This window comes from Somniosus microcephalus, chromosome 4 (assembly GCF_052327205.1).
Source record: "Somniosus microcephalus isolate GS21.2 chromosome 4, FLI_Smic_1.0, whole genome shotgun sequence".
Taxonomy (NCBI): Eukaryota; Metazoa; Chordata; class Chondrichthyes; order Squaliformes; family Somniosidae; genus Somniosus; species Somniosus microcephalus.
This window is the reverse complement of record NC_140990.1, coordinates 7,196,504-7,220,997: the sequence shown is the minus strand read 5'-3', so window position 1 is coordinate 7,220,997 and position 24,494 is coordinate 7,196,504. Positions and strand designations below refer to the sequence as shown.

At 47.9% G+C, this 24,494-nt stretch overlaps 3 protein-coding genes across 4 annotated transcripts in view; 2 read left to right on the top strand and 1 right to left on the bottom strand.

Annotated features, from left to right (window-relative positions):
* Nucleotides 1-1,625, bottom strand: part of LOC147118229 (uncharacterized) — a 220,571-nt gene extending 218,946 nt beyond the window's left edge. Inside the window, exon 1 of the mRNA XM_085983685.1 lies at nucleotides 1,536-1,625. Coding sequence (XP_085839811.1) covers nucleotides 1,536-1,625 — 90 coding nt within the window. The remainder of the gene's footprint in view (nucleotides 1-1,535) is intronic.
* LOC147118228 (uncharacterized) lies at nucleotides 819-22,986 on the top strand. 2 transcript variants are annotated; one of them, XM_085984317.1, is made up of 3 exons: nucleotides 819-941; nucleotides 12,087-12,178; nucleotides 19,735-22,986. In XM_085984317.1, the coding sequence occupies exon 3, from the start codon at nucleotides 19,827-19,829 to the stop codon at nucleotides 20,946-20,948; it is 1,122 nt and encodes a 373-aa protein (XP_085840443.1). In that variant the 5' UTR covers nucleotides 819-941; nucleotides 12,087-12,178; nucleotides 19,735-19,826; the 3' UTR covers nucleotides 20,949-22,986. The 2 variants fall into 2 exon arrangements, with proteins under 2 accessions (XP_085840443.1, XP_085840444.1); XM_085984318.1 differs by lacking the exon at nucleotides 819-941 and adding an exon at nucleotides 1,030-1,437.
* Nucleotides 4,517-24,494, top strand: part of LOC147118223 (uncharacterized) — a 186,110-nt gene continuing 166,132 nt past the window's right edge. The window contains exon 1 of the mRNA XM_085984319.1: nucleotides 4,517-4,928. The gene's annotated coding sequence lies outside the window, so the exon portion shown is untranslated. The remainder of the gene's footprint in view (nucleotides 4,929-24,494) is intronic.

The following is a 24,494-nucleotide window of genomic DNA, read 5'->3' as shown; positions in this document are numbered from 1 at the left end:
CCCTGCAAACTTACTCTCATATTCTATTTTCCCCTTCTTAATTAATCCCTTTGTCCTCCTTTGTTGAATCCTAAACTGCTCCCAATCCTCAGGTTTACTGTTTTTTCTGGCCAATTTATATGTCTTCTTATTGGATCTTATGCTATGCCTAATTTCCCTTGTTAGCCACGGTTGAGTCACCTCTTTAGTTTTATTTTTATGCCAAACTGGGATGAACAAATTCTGCAGTTCATCCATGCGGTCTTTGAATGTTTGCCATTGCCTATCCACCGTCAACCCTTTGAGTGACATTCCCCAATCAATCCTATCCAACTTGCTCCTCAGACCATCGTAGTTTCCTTTATTTAAATTTAGGACCCTAGTCTCTGAGTCAACAACTTGATTCTCCATCTTAATGAAGAATTCGATCATATTATGATAACTCCGACCCAAGGGGCCTCGTACAACAAGATTGCTAATTAATCCTTTCTCGTTACATAATACCCAGTCTAAGATGGCCTGATCTCTGGTTGGTTCCTCAACATATTGGTCCAGGAAACCATCCCGTAAACACTCAAGGAATTCCTCCTCCACAGTAGAGGACATGAGAGGGGGGGAGGGAGTCCCTTTAAATGTGGAGGAGGTGGGTGTCCCTTTAAATGTGGCGGGGTGGATGTCCCTTTAAATGTGGAGGATGTGTGTGCCCCTTTAAATGTGGAGGTGGTGGGTGTCCCTTTAAATGTGGAGGTGGTGGGTGTCCCTTTAAATGTGGAGGTGGTGGGTGTCCCTTTAAATGTGGAGAGGCGGGGCCACGCATGTTCATTCGGCCCCACCACAAAACGAGGCTGCCAGTACGCCTGCGCGGGGCCTCTGGGGCGAAGACTAAAGTCGGCCCGGGAAAGAGGCGAAATCAGCGGCCGGGTAAAGTGAAGTAAAGTGTTGGGGAATCGATTTAAATCGAGGTGAGGGGGGAGCGGAGAGCGAGATTATAAAGTAAAATACCAGAAAAACCAAACCTGAGAGTCGGGCGGGCGGGACCTCCGCGGACACCGAACGGAGCGGATTGAACCGCACGGGGTGGCGGAGTGAGCCGGAGCAATGTGATTCTGACTGACGGGAGCGCTGACCAGTAAAAGCGGGCTGAGCTGGGAGCCCTGCCTTCGATCTAGTTTTTTTTCTTTCCAGTTTTGAAGAAGGGTCCAACCCGAAACGTCAACTCAAATTTCTCTCCACGGATGTTGCCTGACCATCTGAGTTTTTTCCAGCATTTTCTGTTGTTATTTGGTAGGACTGAACTGGGCGGCCTGGTCCTCCAACCAATGGCGGCGCGGCAAAGGGGCGGGACCTTCCTCCCCGGCGCTGAGGCTGGGGCCCGATTGTGACGTCATCCGGCTCCCTGCAGAAGACAAGGGGCTGCATCCGCTCCGCTCGGTGCCGAGAGGGCGCTGGGACGGTCCGGTTTGTAATTTCTTTTTATTTCTCTCCCCGCCCGCGCTTCTCACCGCTATATAAAAAAAAAACCCTCCTAAAACTCACTTTCCGCCGGTGATCCAAACTGTCGCGGTTGCCCGGGCCTTTCCTAGAATGCGAGGCACTGCGCAGGCGCGGTAGCGGCTCAACTTCCGCAGCGGGGCCCGGTGGCGCATGCGGAGTAGGGAGAGGGGGCGGGGCCTGTTCCGAGGGGTGGGATGATTGACAGGGGCCCAGGATGTGTGCTGAGCATGCGCGGTGCGGTACGGGCGCCTGTGGAGCAGGAGAGGGCGGGGCCATGGGGCGCATGCGCGGGGTCAGCTGAAACTTTAGAGTCACAAAGGGACCGAGTGTCTTCAAATCTCTCCCTTCCTCTTCTAATTTCCTGTAAAACCAGTTCATAAAAGTCATCACTGAAAGTGCATAGAAGATAGGAACCGGGCCCAGGGCCTGATTGACGGGAGGTTCCGACCAATAGGGAGCGAGCGGGGCGGGGCTGAAGGAGCGAGCCGGCGGCGGGTCCTCCAACCAATCGGGGAGCCCGAGGGGCGGGACTTGCGCCGGCTGATTGGGACAGAGGAGGCTGACGGGAGATTTAATTTAAATAAATTTAATTTCCCGCCTGCTCCAACCGCCCACCCTGCAACCTCACGACGTCGCCGGCGTGCACTGACTGACACTGAGCTCTCCACCAATGAGCGAAGGGAGGCGGAGCCTGGCGGACCGACCGAGGGGCTTTGGTCCTCCAACCAATCGCGGCGAAGGAGGCGGCGGGACCTGGGGGTCGGCCCGCCGCCATTTTGTAAAGCGGCCTGGTCAGAATCTGTGATCCTGGGAAAGTTTATTTTTAATGTTCCTTTCCCATTATACAGCCCAAACTAACTTTATTTTACAGAAGATACTTGTTTTAAACATAGAAACCTTGAAGATAGGAGCAGGAGTAGTCCATTCGGCCCTTCGAGCCTGCTCCGCCATTCAATAAGATCATGGCTGATCTGATCCTAATTGCCAATCCACTATCACAGAACCATCTCCTGAATCTAACAGAATTAGACACACGAAATAGGAGCAGGATCAGGCTACACGGCCCCTGGGCCTGCTCCGCTACCCACAGGGCCATGACTGATCCGAACCTAGACTCATGTCCAAATTCCTGCCCGCTCCCCGTAACCCTTAATTCCCTTTACTTCTAGGAAACTGTCTATTTCTGTTTTAAATTTATGTAATGATGTAGCTTCTACAGCTTTTTGGGGCAGCATATTCTATGGACCTACCACCCTCTGAGTGAAGTAGTTCCTCCTCATCTCAGTTTTGAAAGAGCAGCCCCTTATTCTAAGACTATGCCCCCTAGTTCTAGTTTCACCCATCATCGGGAACATCCTCCCCGCATCCACCCAATCCAACCCCTTAACAATCTTATATGTTTCAATAAGATCGCCTCTCATTCTTCTGAACTCCAATGAGTAGAGTCCCAATCTACTCAATCTCTCCTCAGAGATGTCCATCCCCTCATCCCCAGGATTAACCGAGTGAACCTTCTTTGTACTGACTCGAGAGCAAGTATGTCCTTTCTTAAGTATGGACACCAAAACTGTACGCAGTATTCCAGGTGAGCTCTCACCAATACCTTGTATAACTCAAGCAATACCTCCCTATTTTTATATTCTATCCCCCTAGCAATAAAAGCCAACATTCCAATGGCCTTCTTGATCACTTGCTGCACCTGCATACTAACTTTTTGAGTTTCGTGCACCAGGACCCCCAGATCCCTTTGTACTTCAGTACTTTCCAGTTTCTTGCCATTAAGATAATAACTTGCTCTACGATTTTTCCTGCCAAAGTGCATAACCTCACACTTTCCAGTATTGTATTCCATCTGCCAAATCTCTGCCCACTTACTTAGCCTGTCTATGTCCCTTTGCAGGTTTTTTATGTCCTCCTCACTCACTACTTTCCCTCCCATCTTGGTATCATCTGCAAACTTTGATATGTTACACTCGGTCCCCTCCTCCAAATCATTAATATAGATTGTAAAGAGTTGGGGACCCAGCACTGACCCCTGCGGAACACCACTAGTTACTGATTGCCAGTCTGAGAATGAACCATTTATCCCAACTCTCTGCCTTCTGTTAGATAGCCAATCCTCTATCCATGCCAGAATATTACCCCCAATCCTGTGATTTTTTATCTTAAGCAATAATCTTTTGTGTGGCACCTTGTCAAATGCCTTTTGGAAGTCTAAATACACTACGTCCACTGGTTCCCCTTTATCCACCCTATATGTTACTTCCTCAAAGAACTCCAGCAAATTTGTCAAACATGACTTCCCCTTCATAAAACCATGCTGACTTTGTCCTATTAAATTATGATTATCCAAATGTCCTGTTACTGTCTCCTTAATAATGGACTCCAAAATTTTACCTACCACAGATGTTAGGATAACTGGTCTATAGTTTCCAGCCTTCTGTCCACTGCCCTTTTTAAATAAGGGTGTTACATTAGCAGTTTTCCAGTCTGCCGGGACCTTTGCCGAGTCCAGGGAGTTTTGGAAAATTATTACCAATGTATCCACAATCCCTACCGCCACTTCCCTCAAGACCCTAGGATGTAAGCCATCAGGTCCAGGTGATTTATCCGCCTTGAGTCCCATTATTTTACCGAGTACCACTACCTTAGTGATTTTGATCGTGTTTAGCTCCTCCCCCCCCCCCCCCCCCCCCCCCTTAGCCCCCTGTTTGTCCAGTGTTGGGATATTCTTAGTGTCTTCTACTGTAAAGACTGATATAAAATATTCATTGTGTTTTTGCCATCTCCATATTTCCCACCATTAATTTCCCGGTCTCATCCTCTAAGGGACCAACATTTACTTTAGCCGCCCTTTTTCTTTTTATATAACTATAAAAACTCTTACTATCTGTTTTTATATTTTTTGCTAATTTACTTTCATAATCTATCTTCCCTTTCTTAATCAATCTTTTTGTTATTTTTTGCTGTCTTTTAAAGTTTTCCCAATCCTCTATCCTCCCACTAGATTTGGCTACCTTATATGCCCTTGTTTTTAGTCGAATGCTATCCTTAATTTCTTTACTTAGCCACGGATGGCTGTCTTTTCTTTTACACCCTTTTCTTCTCAGTGGAATATATTTTTTTTGGAAGTTGTAAAATAACTCCTTAAATGTACACCACTGATCATGTATCGTCTTACCCTTTAATCTATTTTCCCAATCCTCTTTACTCAATTCCGCTCTCATACCTTCATAGTCTCCTTTATTCAAGCTTAGCACGCTTGTTTGAGATCCAACCTTCTCACCCTCTAATTGAATATGGAATTCAACCATGTTATGGTCACTCATTCCAAGGGGATGCTTTACTAGGACATTTTTAATTAATCCTGTCAATGCGATCATGGCTAATCATAAAAAAAAAGCAGTTCATTTTTAAATTGATGAAACAGAAACAAGAAACCCTGTGGAGCAAATGTGAGTAAAAATATTTTTTCTCCCTGAATTAATTATTTAAATATTAATTTTCTGCTTTTTTAATTATTAATTTCAAGCACTTTAAGAGAAATATGGGAGTGGTGGGGGTTCTCTTAAAGGGACAGGCACTCTTTTTTTCTAGGAGATTTTCATTAAAGGGACCACCTCCCCGTGGATGACCGATTTTAAAGGGACAGCGTCTCCCTTTTTATATAATGTATATGTAAGAGATTGACATTTAAAGTAGGGCTAATCCCCTGCTCCAGTGAGTGCTTGGTGAGAAATCAGGTGCTATTTGCTCTCGCCCCCTCCCAATTTTCTGCCAAGGGACAGAAAGCAGAGAGTAGTGGTGAACGGTTGCTTTTCAGACTGGAGGGAGGTATCCAGTGATGTTCCCCAGGGGTCGGTATTAGGACCAATGTTCCCTCTTTTTTTGAGGTGCGTGGCCCCTTTAACGGGCTGCATGGCCCATTCAAATTTCCGCGCATGCGCGTTTATTCCATTTATAGGGCGGTGAGCCGGCTGCGCGGGACCTCCAGACCGCTGCGTGGCTGCGCAACTTAACGTGAACATTGATTCGGACCACTGCTTTTTTTGATATATATCAATGACCTGGACTTGGGGATCCAGGGCAAAATTTCAAAATTTACAGATGACACGAAACTCAGAAATGTAGCAAACAATGAGGATAGTAACAGACTTCAGGAGGATGTAGCCAGACTGGTGAAATGGGCAGAAACGTGGCAGATTAAATTTAATGTAGAGAAGTGTGAAGTGATTCATTTTGGTAGGAAGAATGAGGAGAGGCAATATAAACTAAATGGTCCAGTTTTAAAGAGGGTGCAGGAACAGAGAGGCCTCTGGGTGTATGTACACAAATCTTAGAAGGTGGCAGGACAAGTTGAGAAGGCTGTTAAAAAAGCATACAGGATCCTTGACTTTATTAATAGAGGAATAGAGTACAAAAGCAAGCAGGTTATGCTAAGCCTTTATAAAACACTGGCTAGGCTTCCGCTGGGCACCACACTTTAGGAAGGATGTCAAGGCCTTGGAGAGGGTGCAGAAGAAATTTACGAGAATGGGACCAGGGATGAGGGACTTGAGTTACGTGGAGAGACGGGAGAAGCTGGGGTTGTTCTCCTGAGAGCAGAGAAGATTAAGAGGAGATTTGATAGAGTTGTTCAAAATCAGGATGGATTTTGAGAGAGTAAATAAGGAGAAACTGTTTCCAATGGCTGAAGGGACAGAAACCAGATTTAAGGCGATTGGCAAAAGAACCAGAGGTGACATGAGGAAACAGATTTTTACACCAAGTTGTTGTGATCTGGAATGCGCTGCCTGAAAGGGCGGTGGAAGCAGATTCGATATTATAATTCAAAAGAGATTGAGATAAATACTTGAAGGGAAAACATTTACAGGGCTTTGGGGAAAGAGCAGGGGGAGTGGGAGTAATTGGATCGCTCTTTCAAAGAGCCGGCACAGGCACGATGGGCCGAATGGCCTCCTTCTGTGCTGTATCATTCTATGATGCTATTCTACACAGACACACACACATACAGTCAGACAGACACACAGACACTCACTGAAATACAGTCAGACAGACTGCATGAACTTTTATTATGAATTTCAAAGACTTTACGAAAAAGGTGGGAGTGGTGGGCGGAGGGCTCTTAAAGGGACAGGGACTCTCCTTTTCAATGTGATTTTTATTAAAGGGACCGAGTCACTCCTTGCCTGTGGAGGACCAATTTTAAAAGGACAACGTCTCGAAATCAGGTGCTGTCTGCGTGTGAACCACCTCCTCCCAATTTCATGCCAAGCGATCCCTGCGGGCACCACTCCACTCTAGGAGTGGCTCCTAGAATCATACAGCACAGAAGGAGGCCATTCAGCCCATCGTGCCTGTGCCGGCTCTTTGAAAGAGCTCTCCATTTAGTCCCACTCCCCTGCTCTTTCCCCATAGCCCTGAAAATGTTTCCCCTTCAAGTATTTATCCAATTCCCCAGTGAACGTTATTATTGACTCTGCTTCCACCGCCCTTTCAGGCAGCGCATTCCAGATCACAACAACTCGCTGTGTCAATAAAATTCTCCTCCCCTCACCTCTGGTTCTTTTGTCAATGACCTTATATCTGTGTCCTCTGGTTACCGACCCTCCTGCCACTGGAAACAGTTTCTCCTTATAAGCTCCAGCTATACAAAGCCCTGGTTAGACCCCAGAGAGTCACAGAGTCATAACGGCACAGAAGGAGGCCATTCGGCCCATCGAGTCCGTGCCGGCTCTCTGTAGAGCAATCCAGTCAGTCCCACTCCCCTGCGCTATCCCCGTAGCCCTGCAAGTTTATTTCCCTCAAGTGCCTATCCAGTCTCCCCTTGAAAACATTGAGTGTCTCCGCTTCCACCACTTCCGTCGGCAGCGAGTTCCAGGTCATCACCACTCGCTGCGTAAAAAAGTTTTTCCTCATGTCCCCCCTGTATCTCTTGCCCAAAACCTTAAATCTGTGTCTCCTAGTCCTTGTACCATCAACTAGTGGGAACAGCCTTTCCCTGTCTAGCCTATCCAAACCGGTCATAATCTTGTACACCTCTATCAAATCACCCCTCAACCTCCTTTGCTCTAATGAAAACAAATCCAGCTTCTCCAACCTGTCCTTGTAGCTAACATCCCCCCTCCCCGGAACCATTCTGATAAATCTCCTCTGCACCCTCTCAAGGGCCTTCCCATCCTTCCTAAAGTGTGGTGACCAGAACTGGACGCAATACTCCAGTTGTGGCCTAACCAGTGCTTTATAAAGGTTCAGCATAACTTCTCTACTTTTGTACTCAATACCTCTATTTATGAAGCCCAAGATCCCATATGCTTTGTTAACCACTCTCTCAATATGTCCTGCCACCTTCAGGGACCTACGCACAGTAACTCCCTGGAACTCCCTGGAGCACTGTGTACAGTTCTGGGCACCGCACCTCAGAAAGGATATACTGACCTTGGAAGGAGTGCAGCACAGATTGACCAGAATGTTACCTGGGCTCCAAGGGTTAGATTATGAGGAGAGATTACATAAACTAGGCTTGTGTTCCCTGGAATCTAGAAGGTTAAGGAGTGATTGAGGATTTTAGGATTTTGAAAGGAATTGGTAGAGTAGATAGAGAGAAACTTTTTCCGCCGGTGGGGGAGTCGAGGACAAGGGGACATCACCTTAAAATCAGAGCCAGGCCATTCAGGAGAGAAGTTGGGAAACACTTCTTCACACAAAGGGTGGTAGAAGTGTGGAACCCTCTCCCACAGGAAACAGTCGATGCCAGCTCAATTAATCATTTTAAATCCCAGAGCGATAGATTTTTGCTAGACAAGGGAGCAAAGGGATATGGAGCAAAGGGATATGGAGCCAAGGCAGGTGGGTGGAGTTAAGACACAGATCGGCCATGATCTCATTGAATGGCGGAACAGGCTGGAGGGGCTGAATGGCCTCCTCCTGTTCCCATGCTCCTATTTACTCCATCAAAACCCTTCCTGTTTTGAGCACCTCTATTAAATCTCCGCTGCACCTTCTCTGCTCCAAGGAGAACAATCCCAGCTTCTCCAGTCTCTCCACGTAACTGAAATCTTCTGTGTATTTGTCATGGCGCAGCAGGCTATAGCAAACAGCTTTCTTAAGAACATAAGAAATAGGAGCAGGAGCAGGCCATTCGGCCCTTCGAGCCTGCTCCGCCATTCAATAAGATCATGGCTGATCTTCTACCTCATCGCCACCTTCCCGCCCGATCCCCATATCCCTCGATTCCCCATGAGTCCAACAATCTATCGATCTCAGCCTTGATTATACTCAATGACTGAACCTCCACAGCCCTCTGGGGCAGAGAATTCCAAAGATTCACAACCCTCTGAGTGAAGAAATTTCTCCTCATCTCAGTCCTAAATGGCCGACCCCTTATTCTGAGACTGTGACCCCTGGTTCTAGACTCCCCAGCCAGGGGAAACAGTCTCCCAGCATCTACCCTGTCAAGCCCTGTAAGAATTGTAGATGTTTCAATGACATCACCTCTCATTCTTCAAAATTCATGGGAATATAGGCCTCGTCTCCTCAATCTCTCCTCATAGGACAATCCCCCCATCCCAGGAATCAGTCTGGTGAACCTTCGTTGCACTCCCTCTAACGCAAGTATATCCTTCCTTAGGTAAGGAGACCAAAACTGTACACAATACTCCAGGTGTGGTCTCACCAAGGCCCTGTATAATTGAGGTAAGACTTTACTCTTATACTCCAATCCTTTTGTAATAAAGACTAACGTACCATTTGCTTTCCTAATTGCTTGCTGCACCTGTGTGTTAACTTTCAGTGCCTCGTGTACAAGGACACCCAGGTCCCTCTGAACACCAACATTTCCCAATCTCTCACCATTTAAAAAATACTCTGCTGTTCTATTTTTCCTACCAAAGAGGGTTGGAGTATAAAAGCAGGGAAGTCAGGCTACAACTGTACAGGGTCTTGGTGAGACCACACCTGGAGTACTGCGTACAGTTTTGGTCTCCGTATTTAAGGAAGGATATACTTGCATTGGAGGCAGTTCAGAGACGATTCAGTAGGTTAATTCCAGAGATGAGGGGGTTGACTTATGAGGAAAGGTTGAGCAGGCTGGGCCGATACTCATTGGAATTTAGAAGAATGAGAGGTGATCTTATTGAAACATATAAGATACTGAGGGGGCTCGACAGGGTAGATGCAGAGAGGATGTTTCCCCTCGTGGGGAAATCTAGAACTCGGAGGCACAGTTTTAGAATAAAGGGTCGCCCTTTTAGAACTGAGATGAGGAGGAATTTCTTCTCTCCGAGGGTCGTAAATCTGTGGGATTCTCTGCCCCAGAGAGCTGTGGAGGCTGGGTCATTAAATACATTTAAGGTGGAGATAGACAGATTTTGGCAAGATAAGGGAGTGAAGGGTTATGGGGAGCGGGCGGGGAAGTGGCTTTGAGCCCAAGATCAGCCATGATCTTATTGAATGGCGGAGCAGGCTCGAGGGGCCAAGTGGCCTTTTCCTGCTCCTATTTCTTCTGTTCAAAGCGGATAACTTCACACTTCTCCACATGATATTCCATCTGCCATGTTCTTGCCCATTCACTGAACCTGTCGATATCCCTTTGCAGCCTCTTTGTGTCCTCCTCACAACTCACTGTCCCACCTAGCTTTGTATCGTCAGCAAACTTGGACACATTGCACTCGGTCCCCTCATCTAAGTCATTGATGGAGATTGTGAACAGCTGAGGCCCCAGCACTGATCCTTGCGGGACCCCACTAGTTACAGCCTGCCAGCCTGAAAATGAGCCGTTTATTCCTACTCTCTGTTTTCTGACCGTTAACCAATCCTCAATCCATGCTAATATTACCCCCAATCCCATGAGCCCTAATGTAGTGTGACGGCACCCTGGGAGGAAAGGGCACCTGCTCCTGATCGCCACCCACTTAACTTGACAAGGTCGGACTGTCTACACCACAACTCCAGATATCCACAGCCATGCCTCAGCTGTCCAGAGCCTTGCTCAGGCCCCATCCGGAGGACTGCCTTCAGTTTCAGGCACCGCACCTCAGAAAGGGACACACTGGCCTCGGAGGGGGTGCCGGGCCGATTCACCAGGAGGACACCGGGGCTGAGAAGGTCTCATTATGGGGACGGAACCATCGAATGAAACAGCAGAGAAGGAGGCCATTCGGCCCACCGTGCCTGTGCCGGCTCTTTGGTCGAGCTCTCCGATTAGTCCCACTCCCCCCTGCTCTTTCCCCCTCGCCCTGTAAATGTCTCCCCTTCAAGTATTTACCCACTTCTTTTTTGAGAGTTACTATTGAATCTGCTTCCACCGCCCTTCCAGGCAGCGCGTTCCAGATCATAACTGGCTGTGTTTAAAATCGGTTTCCTCATGTCGCCTCTGGTTCTTTTGCCTGAAATCTGTGTCCTCTGGTTACCGACCCTCCAGCCACTGGAAACAGTTTCTCCTTATTTACTCGATCCAAACCCTTCATGGTTTTGCCCCCCTCGATCAGATCTCCCCTGAACCTTAGCCGGGCAGGTGGAAGGGGTATCAGTGGGAGAGCATTGTGGGGGTAGTGGTCATAAAAACATAGAAACATAGAAGATAGGAACAGGAGTCGGCCATTCAGCCCTTTAATGAGATCATGGCTGATCATCCAAATTCAGTCCCCGGTCCCTGCTTTCTCCCCGTATCCCTTGATCCCTTTAGCCTTAAGAAATATATCCAACTCCTTGAACAGCCATGATCGCATTGAATGGCGGAGCAGGCTCGAGGGGCCGAATGGCCGACTCCTGCTCCTATCCTCTGTTTCTAAAATAGACTTTGCGGACTCAGCAAACCTCATTTGCTTTGCTGTTTTTTGGCTGACTAAATAAAAGTGTTTTTTTGGCTGCATGCAGGTATTTAATTGAGTTAGTTCAGGCTTGCTGTCAGCCCTGGCCCTGGTCCCGACCCTCATTGGCTGACACCGCTGTCAATCGACACCACGAGGGGGAAGGGAGAGTGATTGACAGATGACGATTGATAGAAGCGCCTGCCCGCGCTGTGATTGGTGCAGGGGAAGGCAAATGGGCGTGTCTGGCCCCCGGCCCACGTGGGAGCGCATGCGCAGCCCGCCTTGCACCGTTGGGAAGCATTTCAAAAATTTTTTATTTCCGAAACAAATTGAAAACACTCATTAATTCCCCCAACCTCCTCCCCTCTAAAGTGCGATTATTATTATTATTGTTTTTCCTCGTTTGTGTGGGGTGTCTTTTTTTTAACCTTGCGGTGGCGTGCGCCGATCCAACCGACCCCTGGGCGTTGCGTGATGGCGTCAGCGCGTAACCGGAGGGGGGGTGATTGGTCGGCGCCGCGCGTCAATCAGGAGCGTGGAAAACGCTGAGAGGACCGGGCGGGCTGACGGTCCTCCAACCAATGGCGGCGCGGGAGGGAGGGGGCGGGACCTCGGTGGGCTGCAGGCCGCTTTCCTGCTTTCATTGTCTGCAGGAGCTGTTAAAGGGAAGGGGAGGAGAGGGTGGAAAAAACCCAGCTTGTGAGTGTTTATTCCTTTGCATTACCTTTATTGCAAGGCTATTCATCAATTGCATTCATTTAAAAAATAAGTGAACCTTTTCTCTTTTCGACTTTTATCCAGAACAAAGAGCCCTGGTGCTGTGAACATTTTGGTGGGCAGACACTTTTAAAGGGACAAAGACCAGCATTCTTCCTCCTCTCTCTCTCTCTCTTGTGAGTATTTGTGGGGGGTGAGTCAAAGGGGACTGCGGCCCCTTTTCCAAGAAAATTAGTGCTTGGCCATTTAAAGGGGAATGGGTGCCCCCCCCCCCCCCAGGTATTTAAAGGGGCAGTGCCTCTCTCTGTATCATGTAAGAGCAGGGAGGTTCTGCTTGAACTGTACAAAAACACCAGTTAGGTCACCGGCTAGAGTGCTGCGTGCAGTTCTGGTCGCCCCATTGCAGGAAAGATGTGACTGTGCTCGAGACGGGAGATTTAAGAGGATGTTGCCAGGACTAGAGAATTTCAGCTACAAGGAAAGATTGAATACTTAGAAACATAGAAGATAGGAGCAGGAGCAGGCCATTTGGCCCCTCGAGCCTGCTCCGCCATTTAATGCGATCATGGCTGATCATCCAAATTCAGTACCCTGTCCCTGCTTTCTCCCCATATCCCTTGATCCCTTTAGCATTAAGAAATATATCTAACTCCTTCTTGAATATATTTAATGAATTGGCCTCTACTGCCTTCTGTAGTAGAGAATTCCACAGGTTCACCACTCTGGGGGAAGAAATTCCTCCTCATCTCTGTCCTAAATGGCTTACCCCTTATCCTTAGACTGTGACCGCTGCTTCTGGACTCCCCCGCCATCGGGAACATCCTTCCTGCATCTAGTCTGTCTAGTCCTGTTAGAATTTTATAAGTTCCAATGAGGTCCCCTCTCATTCTTCTAAACTCCAGCGAGTATAAGCCCAATCGACCTAATCTCTCCTCATACGTCAGTGCCTCTCTCTTTCTCTGTATCATGTAAGAGCAGGGAGGTTATGCTTGAATGTTTGGACCAAGGCTGTAATGAGGTCAGGAGCTGAGCGGCCCTGGCGGAACCCAAACTGGGCGTCAGTTAGCAGGTTATTGCTGAGTAAGTGCGGCTTGATAGCACTGTCGACGACACCTTCCATCACTTTGCTGATGATTGAGAGTAGACTGATGGGACGGTAATTGACTGGGTCGGATTTGTCCTGCTTTTTGTAGACAGGACATACTTGGGCAATTTTCCACATTGCCGGGTAGATGCCAGTGATGTTGCCAGGACTAGAGAATTTCAGCTGCAAGGAAAGATTGAATACATAGAAACATAGAAGATAATCTACATCCTAGGGTACTTAAGGAAGTGGCCCTAGAAATAGTAGATGCATTGCTGGTCATCTTCCAAAATTTGATAGACTCTGGAGCAGTACCCATGGATTGGCGGGTAGCTAATGTTACCCCACTGTTCAAAAAAGGTGGTAGAGAGAAAACGGGAAATTATACACCGGTAAGCCTGACATCGGTAGTGGGGAAAATGCTAGATGTAATAGCAGAGCACTTGGAAAACAGTGACCGGATCGGACAAAGTCAACATGGATTTACAAAAGGTAAATCGTGCTTGACTAATCTACTGGAATTTTTTGAGGATGTAACTGGTAAAATAGATAAGGGAGAACCAGTGGATGTGGTATATTTGGACTTTCAAAAGGCTTTCGATAACGTCCCGCATAAGAGATAGAAACATAGAAGATAGGAGCAGGAGTAGGCTATTCGGCCCCTCGAGCCTGCTCCGCCATTCAATGCGATCAGTGCTGATCATCCAAGTTCAGTACCCTGTCCCTGCCTTCTCATTTCTGTCCTAAAAGGTCTACCCCTTATCCTTAGACTGTGACCCCTGGTTCTGGACTCCCCGACCATCAGGAACAACCTCCCTGCATCTAGTCTGTCCAGTCCTGCCAGAATTTTATAAGTTTCAATGAGATCCACTCTCATTCTTCTAAACTCCAGCGAGTGCAAACCCAATCTCTCCTCATACGTCATTCCTGCCATCCCAGGTATCAGCCTGCTGAATCTTCGCTGAACTCCTTCCATGGCAAGAATATCCTTCCTCAGATAAGGTGACCAAAACTGCACACAATACTCAAGATGTGGTCTCACCAAGGCCTGTACAACTGCAGCAAGACATCATTGTTCCTGTACTCAAACCCTCTCGCTACAAAGGCCAACATACCATTTGCCTTCTTAACCGCCTGCTGCACCTGCATGCTCACCTTCAGCGACTGGTGCACAAGGACACCCAGGTCTCGTTGCACTTCCCCTTCTACCAATCTATTGCCATTTCGATAATCTGCCTTCCTGTTTTTGCCACCAAAGTGGACAACCTCACATTTATCCACATTATATTGCATCTGCCATGCTTCTGCCCAATCACCCCACCTGTCCAAATCATCCTGGAGTTTCTCGACATCCTCCTCACAGCACACATGCCCACCCAGCTTTGTGTCGTCGGCAAATTTGGAGATATTACATCTAGTTCCCTTGTCTAGATCATTAATATATATTGTGAATAGCTGGGGTCCAAGGACCGATCCCTGCGGTACCCCACTAGTCACTGCCTGCCACTTGGAAAAGGACCCGTTTATTCCAACTCTTTGCTTTCTGTCTGCCAACCAGTTGTCTATCCAAGTCAATACCTTACCCCTAATCCCATGTGCCTTAACTTTACACGCTAATCTCTTATGCGGGACCTTATCGAGGGCCTTCTGAAAGTCCAAATACACCACATCCACTGGTTCTCCCTTATCTATTTTACCAGTTACATCCTGAAAAAATTCCAGTCGATTAGTCAAGCATGATTTACCTTTTGTGAATCTATGTTGACTTTGTCCGATCCTGTCACTGTTTTCCAAGTTCTCTGCTATTACATCCTTTATAATGGACTCTAGCATTTTCCCCACTACCGATGTCAGGCTTACCGGTCTGTAATTCCCCGTTTTCTCTCTACCACCTTTTTTGAATAGTGGGGTAACATTAGCTACTCTCCAATCCATGGGTACTGTTCCAGATTCCCCTGATTCTGACTGCAAGGAACCTACGCTTGACTTCACTAATCCTTTTTCTCTTCACATATCTATAAAAGCTTTTACAGTCAGTTTTTATGTTCCGAGCTACCTTACTCTCGTATTCTATTTTCCCTTTCTTAATTAATCGCTTTGTCCTCCTTTGTTGAATCCTAAACTGCTCCCAATCCATTGGATTACTGCTTTTTCTGGCCAATTTATATGTCCTCTCCTTGGATCTTATGCTATCCCTAATTACCCTCGTTAGCCACGGTTGAGTCACCTTTTTTGTTTTATTTTTATGCCAAACTGGGATGAACAAATTCTGTAGTTCATCCATGCGGTCTTTGAATGTTTGCCATTGCCTATCCACCGTCTACCCTTTGAGTGACATTCCCCAATCAATCCTACCCAACTCGCGCCTCAGACCATCGTAGTTTCCTTTATTTAAATTCAGTATCTAGTCTCTGATTCAACAACTTAGAATTCTTCATTAAGATGGAGAATTATCATATTATGATCGATCTGACCCAAGGGGCCTCGTACAACAAGACTGTTAATTAATCCTTTCTCGTTACATAATACCCTGTCTGAGATGGCCTGATCTCTGGTTGGTTCCTCGACATATTGGTCCAGGAAACCATCCCGTAAACACTCCAGGAATTCCTCCTCCACAATATTGTTACTAATGTATAATTTTGTATGCTTCAATGAGATCTCCTCTCATTCTTCTGAATTCAAGAGAATACAGGTCTAGTTTACTCAATCTCTTCTAATACGACAGTCCCGCCATCCCAGGAATCAATCTCGTGAACCTTCGTTGCACTCCCTCTATGGCAAGTATATCCTTCCTTAGGTAAGGAGACCAAAATTGAACCCAGTACTCCAGGTGTGGTCTCACCAAGGCCCTATATAATTGGAGGCAGTGTTGGTGGTAACTCTCCAGTGCTTTGAGGTGCACTGGAGAGGTACCACCAACGCTGCCTCCGCAAGATCCTGCACATTCATTGGCAGGATAGACGCACCAATGTCAGTGTTCTCGCTGAGGCCAACATCCCCAGCATCGAAGCTTTGACCACGCTCGATCAGCTCCGATGGACTGGTCACATTGTCTGCATGCCCGATACGAGACTCCCAAAACAAGCGCTCTACTCGGAGCTCCGGCAAGGCAAGAGAGTCCCAGGTGGACAGAGGAAATGCTTCAAGGACACCCTCAAAGCCTCCTTGAAAAAGTGCAACATCCCCACTGATAGCTGGAAATCTTTGGCCCAAGACCGCACAAAGTGGAGGAGAAGCATCCAAGAAGGCACCGAACACCTCGAGTCTCTTCGCCCGGAGCAAGCGGAAGCCAAGCGCAGGCAGCGCAAGGAGTGCACATCAACCCAAGCACCCCACCCACCCACCCCTTCAACCACCGTCTGCCCCACCTGTGTGGACTCATCAGGTTGGGGGAATGGGCGGATACGTGGCAGATGCACTATAATGTGGATAAATGCGAGGTTATCCACTTTGGGGGTAAAAACAGGAGGGTAGATTATTATCTAAATGGCAATAGATTGGGAGATGGGGAAGTGCAGAGGGACCTGGGTGTTCTTGTGCACCAGTCACTGAAGGAGAGCATGCAGGTGCAACAGGCGATTAAGAAGGCAAATGGTATGTTGGCCTTCATATCAAGGGGGTTCGAGTATAGGAATAGGGATACCTTACTACAGCTGTACAAGGTGCTGGTGAGACCGCATCTGGAGTATTGTGTACAGTTTTGGTCGCCCCATCTGCGGAAGGATGTTCTTGCCATGGAAAGAGTGCAACGGCGATTCACCAGGCTGATACCTGGAATGGCGGGAATGACCTACGAAGAGAGATTAAATAGTTTGGGCTTGTACTCACTGGAGTTTAGAAGATTGAGAGGGGATCTCATCGAAACATATAAAATTATGGCAGGCCTGGACAGGCTGAATTCAGAGAGAATGTTTCCAATGGCCGGGGAGCACAGAACCAGGGGCCACAGTCTAAAAATAGCGGGCAAATCATTTAAAACAGAGATGAGGAAGAATTTCTTCACTCAAAGAGTGGTGAGCCTGTGGAATTCCCTGCCACAGAGGGCTGTGAAGGCTAATTCAATAAATATTTTCAAGAGAGAATTGGATATATTTCTGAAGGCTAAGGGGATTAAGGGTTACGGAGAAAAGGCGGGGACGGGGTACTGAACTGGTAAGATCAGCTATGATCTCAGACGAAGATCAGCCATGATCTCATTGAATGGCGGAGCAGGCTCGAAGGGCCGAATGGCCTACTCCTGTTCCTATCTCTATGTCTCTATGTCTATGTCTATGTCTCACCTGAGAACTCATTTTTAAGTTGTAAGCAAGTCAACCTCGGTTCCGAGGGACTGCCTAAGAAGATATAATTGGAGTAAGACTTCTTTACTCCTGTACTCAAATCCTCTTGTAATGAAGGCCAGCATACCATTTGCCGTCTTAACCGCCTTTCACGACCACCGGACGTCCCAAAGCGCTTTACAGCAAATGAAGTACTTTTGAAGTGTAGTCACTGCTGTAATGTGGGAAACGTGGCAGCCAATTTATGCACAGCAAGCTCCCAGAAACAGCAATGTCAAAATGGCCAGATAATCTGTTTTTTCGTCCTGTTGATTGAGGGATAAATATTGGGCTCAAAACACCGGGGATAACGTATTCGAAATAGCACCACGGGATCCTTTACGTCCACCTGAGGGGGCAGACGGGGGCCTCAGTTTAACGTCTCATCCGTAGGACGGCCGCTCCGACACTGCAGCGCTCCTTCATTACTGCCCCTTCGACAATGTGGCTCTCCCACAGCCTTGCTTCCCCCGAGAGTGCAGCGCTCCCGCAGTACTGCCCCTCCGATGGAGCAGTGCTCAGCACTGCCCCTCCAACAGTGCAGTGCTCCCTCAGTACTGCCCCTCCGACAGTGCAGTGCTCCCTCAGTACTGCCCCTCCAGCAGTGCTGCGCTCCCTCAGTATTGCCCCTCTGACAGTGCGGTGCTCCCTCAGTACTGCCCCTCTGACAGTGCGGTGCTCCCTCAGTACTGCCCCTCTGACAGTGCGGTGCTCCCTCAGTACTGCCCCCCCAACAGTGCTGCGCTCCCTCAGTATTGCCCCTCCGACAGTGCGGTGCTCCCTCAGTACTGCCCCTCTGACAGTGCGGTGCTCCCTCAGTACTGCCCCTCTGACAGTGCGGTGCTCCCTCAGTACTGCCCCCCCAACAGTGCTGCGCTCCCTCAGTATTGCCCCTCCGACAGTGCGGTGCTCCCTCAGTACTGCCCCTCCGACAGTGTGCCGCTCCCTCAGCACCGCACTGGAGTGTCAGCCTCGCTTTATGTGCTCAAGTCCCTGGAGCGGGATTTCAACCCACGTGCCTGTCTGTCTGGCTATACACTCTCAAGTTATAGAGCGTACCTACACGTGCGTTACATCAAAAGAAAGCTTATGATTCCAGAACGGTCGTAAGCGTATTTACGTTTAGGTGAGACAAAAATTGTGCCCACGGTATCCAAAAAACGTTCAAAATTCCGCTCATTAGCATTGAGTGACGTCAAGGTGGACCAATCGTACAGTTGAGCGGCCCGACGGTCAACCAATCGCTGCTTCGCGGGGGCGGGTTCGTAGCGCGTGCAGGCGGGCCATCCTAGAGTCGAGTGACAGGACGATTGACCAATCCGACACTTCAGTGACCTGACGGTTGTGGGCGGGCCTTATCGTTCTGAAATCAGGTGAGTGGCCGCCATCTTGATTCCAAACTGTTCATTTCTTTTTCCCACTTTCTGCGTGTTTCTTTTCAAATCTACATTTCCAGCAAAAAAAAAGTTGCTTTTAAAACACAAATTTAAATCGATTCCCCAACACTTGACTTTACCCCGGCCGCTGATTCCGCCTCTTCCCCGGGCACGGCCTTCCGTCTGCTCCCCGGAGGCCCCGCGCAGGCGCACTGGCAGTCTGGTTTTGTGGTGGGGCCGAATGAGCATGCGCGGCCCCGCCTCTCCACATTTAAACGGACACCCACCCCTCCACATTTAAAGGGTCACCCACCCCCTCCATATTTGAAGGGACTCCCGCCCCCCTCTCGTGTTTTCTTCTGATTAAAGGGACTGACAAATCCCCTAGCCACCGCACTTTAGCAAGGATGTGAAAGACCTTGAGAGCCAGCCAGTGGCTCAGTTGGGAGCACCCTCGTCTCTCAGTCAGAAAGTTGTGGGTTGAAGGTCCCCACTCCAGGGACTCGAGCACATAAACCTAGGCTGACGCTCCGGGGCAGTGCCGAACTGTCGGAGGGGCGGAGCCCTGTCGGAGGGGCAGTACTGAGGGAGCGCCGCACTGTGGGAGGGTCAGTACTGAGGGAGCGCCGCACTGACGGAGGGGCAGTACTGAGGGAGCACCGCACTGTCGGAGGGCTGTCTTTCGGAAGAGACATTCAGGTGGACATGAACGATCCCACTATTTCGAAGAAGGGCAGGAGAGTTATCCCCGGTGTCCTGGCCATTATTTATGATGCAAATTGGCTGCAGTGTTTCCCACATTACAACAGCGACCACACTTCAAAAAGTACTTCATTGTTTGTAAAACCGTTGGTCATGAAAGGCGCTGTACAAAGGCCAGTCTTTCTTTATTTTCTCTCCTGTATTTACATTAATTATTTATATAAACCTGTTTTACTGTCTCTTGCAAGGGGAGGAATTGCAGACGGGCAGCTTAACGCAAACTTCACACGAAGATCTGACAGAGTCACTCGATTCATCAGGACCTGAATATCATCGACATATGGAAGCGGAAAGCAGCAATCAGAATGTGGGCAAACTGCACACGTGTCTTGTGTGTGGACGTGGATTCAACCGAAGGTTCAGCTTGGGAAACCACAAGTGTAACCAAAGCGAGGAGAGTCCGTGCAAATGTCAGGAATGTGGGAAGGGATTCAGTTGCCTTTCCGAGCTGGAGACTCATCAACGCAGTCACTCTGTGAAATGGCCGTTCTCTTGCTCTGAGTGCAGGAAAGGATTCACTCGTCTCACCTATCTGCGGGAACACCAGCTGGTTCACACTGACGAGAGGCCGTTTAAATGTTCCGAATGCGACAAGAGTTTCAAATGCTCCAAGGCCCTGGAGAAGCATCGACGCATCCACACCGGGGAGAGGCCGTTCAGCTGCTCTCACTGCGAGAAGAGGTTTACGCACTCATCCAATCTTCGGAAACACCAGCGCACTCACACTGGGGAGAGGCCGTTCCCCTGCTCAGTGTGTGAAAAGGGATTCACCAGTCCATCCGATCTTCTGAAACACCAGTTCACCCACACCGGGGAGAGGCCGTTCAGCTGCTCTCACTGCGGGAAGAGGTTTAAGCACTCATCCACTCTTCGGATACACCAGTTCACCCACACCGGGGAGTGGCCGTTCAGTTGCTCTCACTGCGGGAAGAGGTTTGCGCACTCATCCACTCTTTGGATACACCAGCGCACTCACACTGGGGAAAGGCCATTCCCCTGCTCAGTGTGTGAAAAGGGATTCACCACTTCAACTCACCTGCTGCGACACCAGCGAGTTCACACTGATGAGAGGCCGTTCTCCTGCTCAGTGTGCGGGAAAGGATTCATACGTTCCGACTCTCTGCGGGAACACCAGCTGGTTCACACTGACGAGAGGCCGTTTAAATGTTCCGACTGTGACAAGAGTTTCAAATGCTCCAAGATCCTGGAGGTACATCGACGCAACCACACCGGGGAGAGGCCGTTCAGCTGCTCTCACTGCGGGAAGAAGTTTACGCGCTCATCTGATCTTCTGAAACACCAGCACACCCACACCGGGAAGAAGCCGTTTCCCTGCTCAGTGTGTGAAAAGGGATTCACCAGTTCATCTCACCTGCTGAGACACCAGCGAGTTCACACCTGAGCGCACTGGTCCCATTCTGCTGTCAATCACATGAAGGACTGTTCTGTGTTAATAATGGCAATTACGGGATCGGGGGGCGAGGGAGCGGTTTGAAGATGCTGAAAACCCCAGTAACTAGGCTGGAGTTTCAGAGGGGTCAGCCTCGGCTCAGTGGGCGAGACTCTCACCTCTCGAGTCAGAAGATCGTGGGTTTGAGTCCCACTCTGGAGACTTGAACACGTAATCTTGGCTGACACTCCAGGGCAGTACTGAGGGAGAGCTGCTCTGTCAGAGGTGCCATCTTTCGGATGCGACATTAAACAGCTGCCCCGTCTGCCCTCTCAGGTGGGTGTAAAAGATCCCGTGGCCGCTATTTTGAAAAACGGAAGGGAGAAAGGATCTCGACTCGGAAGATCAGGAAGTAGATGTGAAACTGTAATGTCGCTTGAAATGATTGTAAGACTGAATTTAACTGTGACTGTAATAATTGTGTTTTGTCAGTAACAGAGTGTGGGGAAAACCAGTACGAATCCAGTATGAGGTGATTTTGGTGGTGCCTCCTGTGTCACTACCACCACAACTACCATGCTTTACGGGTCTAACAGGACCTGTCCCATCAACCAACACACTTTTAAGTACGAGCTGCACAGTTATGTGGCACAATTCAGACCCGACAGTCCCCTATTGTTTGAGGGTTTCAGTGAGCTCATGATACGACTGAACTCCTCCCTAAAGCATTTTTTATGTTTTGGAGCAAGACAACTGGAGAATAGATATTGAAATTGAAAGCAGAAGGGACAACACACACTGGTGGGATATTGGGCTTAATACATCAGCATGCCCTTAGGCTCATATTATTTCACACGCTCTGGTTGTTCTCCAACTTGTAATGATTTTGTATTTGAGATATGTAACCCATGTAGTAAAACTTTGAACTATGTAAGATCAGAAGTTTGTTTAAGATCTACCCAGTTAAACACAAATGTCACAAGGTAGGGAGTCAAAAACTGTTAGGACTAATAAGACAACATAGGGACAAACATGGAAATTCCTCATTGGATTAGGATAATTTCCCATGTACTGGTCATATCCCAACTTGTAGTAATGATGTGCTTACTATTCTACACCTGCTACCTGAAACACCTAAAGTCCAATGCCCAATCACATTTAAATATGATCACAGCCCAGAACACGTTCGAGTTACATAAACGGAAGAAAAATAATCCATATGTAAGATTTTAGTTTTGAGGGGTCGGCAAATGCCTCGCTCTCAAGGTCGGGATATGTAGGATAGGGTGTACCTGTAGGATTTAGTAAACATTATTAAGATTCGATAACCATTCTAATATAACTATAATATGTGAAATTGTATGTTAAGATCCTAAAAGCCTGTATAAAATAGAGAATGGCTGAGAGCAAAGCAGGATGGGATTATGCCAACCTGACTAAAAACCTGTTTAAAATTACTGAAGTAATGGAATGTTGTGCTAAGTTTATGGAGACGAGGAATTCAGCAATATTATGCTTAAAGAGATAAAAACTAGAGAGATAGATAAGAGTTGGAGACGTCCTTCATTGGTCCAGCTATCGGATGGACCGACTGTTTCGTCAACATTCTAGGAAGTGTTCTGTGAAAAGTGAAGATCTGAGATAAGGGTACTTTGTAATGTAGAGAGAAAAAGTCAGAAGGATCAAACAAGGTCATAAGATGGGTAACGAGGGAGCAAGACTTTTTACCAGGTGTTAGAGGGTTAATTACTGCCACGTAGGCAAAACGAGAGGGAAAAGGGTATAAAGATACAGGTTTTGAACATCGAAAGCAGCGCACCATGTAACCAGAGATTGATAGGAGCTTCAGTCAACAGAACACAGCAAGATCCCAAGGAAGCACGCATGGGTCAACGGAACACAGCAAGATACATCAGGAGACTTGCGCTGCAGACACTCTGAAGGAACGCCGGGGTTTGAACGAACAGACTGTGACTATCTTCTTGTTAAGTACTACTTCTTTGTACCGGATGTTTAATGTTTAATAAACCTGTTTTACTGATACACAATATACCTGTACCCAGAGTGGTTTGTGTAGTCACGGACTGTTTTACTGATACACAATATACCTGGACCCAGAGAAGTTTGTGTAGTCACGGACTATTTTACTGATACACAATATACCTGTACCCAGAGTGGTTTGTGTAGTCACGGACTGTTTTACTGATACACAATATACGTGTACCCAGAGTGGTTTGTGTAGTCATGGACACATTATTATAACAGCTTTTGAAAGCTACATCAGTCATTGGGAAAATGCTGGAATCCATTGTTAAAGAAGTGGTATCAAGTCACTTAGAAAATCATAACATGATTAGGCAGAGTCAACATGGTTTTATGAAAAGGAAATCGTGTTTGACAAATTTATTGGAGTTTTTTGAGGATGTAACGAGCAGGGTAGATAGAGGGGAACCAGTGGATGTAGTATATTTGGATTTCCAAAAGGCATTTGATAAGGTGCCACATAAAAGGTTATTACACAAGATTAGGGCTCATGGGGTTGGGGGTAATATAGTAGCATGGATAGAGGATTGGTTAACGGACTGAAAACAGAGAGCAGGGATAAACAGATCTTTCTCAGGTTGGCAGGCTGTATCTAGTGGGGTGCCGCGTGGATCAGTGTTGGGGCCTCAGCTATTTACAATCTATATTAATGACCTAGATGAAGGAACCGAGTGTAATGTATCCAAGTTTGCTGATGATACAAAGCTAGGTGAGACAGTAAGCTGTGAGGAGCCTTTGGACCTTCTGACAATCCCCTTAAATCTGTGTCCTCTGGTTCTCGAGCCTTCCGCCAATGTGAACAGTTTCCCTCTATCTACTCTGTCCAGACCCCCTCACGATTTTGAACACCTCCATCAAATCTCCTCTCAACCTTCTCTGCTCTGGAGAACAACCCCAGCTTCTCCAGTCTCTCCACATAACTGAAGTCCCTCATCCCTGGTACCATTCTGGTCAATCTCCCCTTAACTTTCTCTGCTCTAAGCAGAACAACCCCAGCTTCTCCAGTGTTCTCACTCAGGCCAACATCCCCAGCATCGAAGCTTTGACCACGCTCGATCAGCTCTGATGGACGGGTCACATTGTCTGCATGCCCGATACAAGCGCTCTACTCGGAGCTCCGGCACAGCAAGAGAGCCTCAGGTGGGCCGAGGAAATGCTTCAAGGACACCCTCAAAGCCTTCTTGAAAAGGTGCAACATCTCCACCGACACCTGGGAATCCCTGGCCCAAGACCACACAAAGAGGAGGAGAAGCATCCGGGAAGGCACCGAACTCCTCGAGTCTCTTCACCGGGAGTAAGCGGAAGCCAAGCGCAAAGAGCGCACGTCAACCCAAGCACCCCACCCACCCGCCCCTTCAACCACCATCTGCCCCACCTGTGTGGACTCATCAGTCACCTGAGAACTCATTTTTAACATGTAAGCAAGTCATCCTCTGTTCCGAGGGACTGCCTAAGAAGATATAATTGGAGTAAGACTTCTTTACTCCTGTACTCTTATCCTCTTGTAATGAAGGC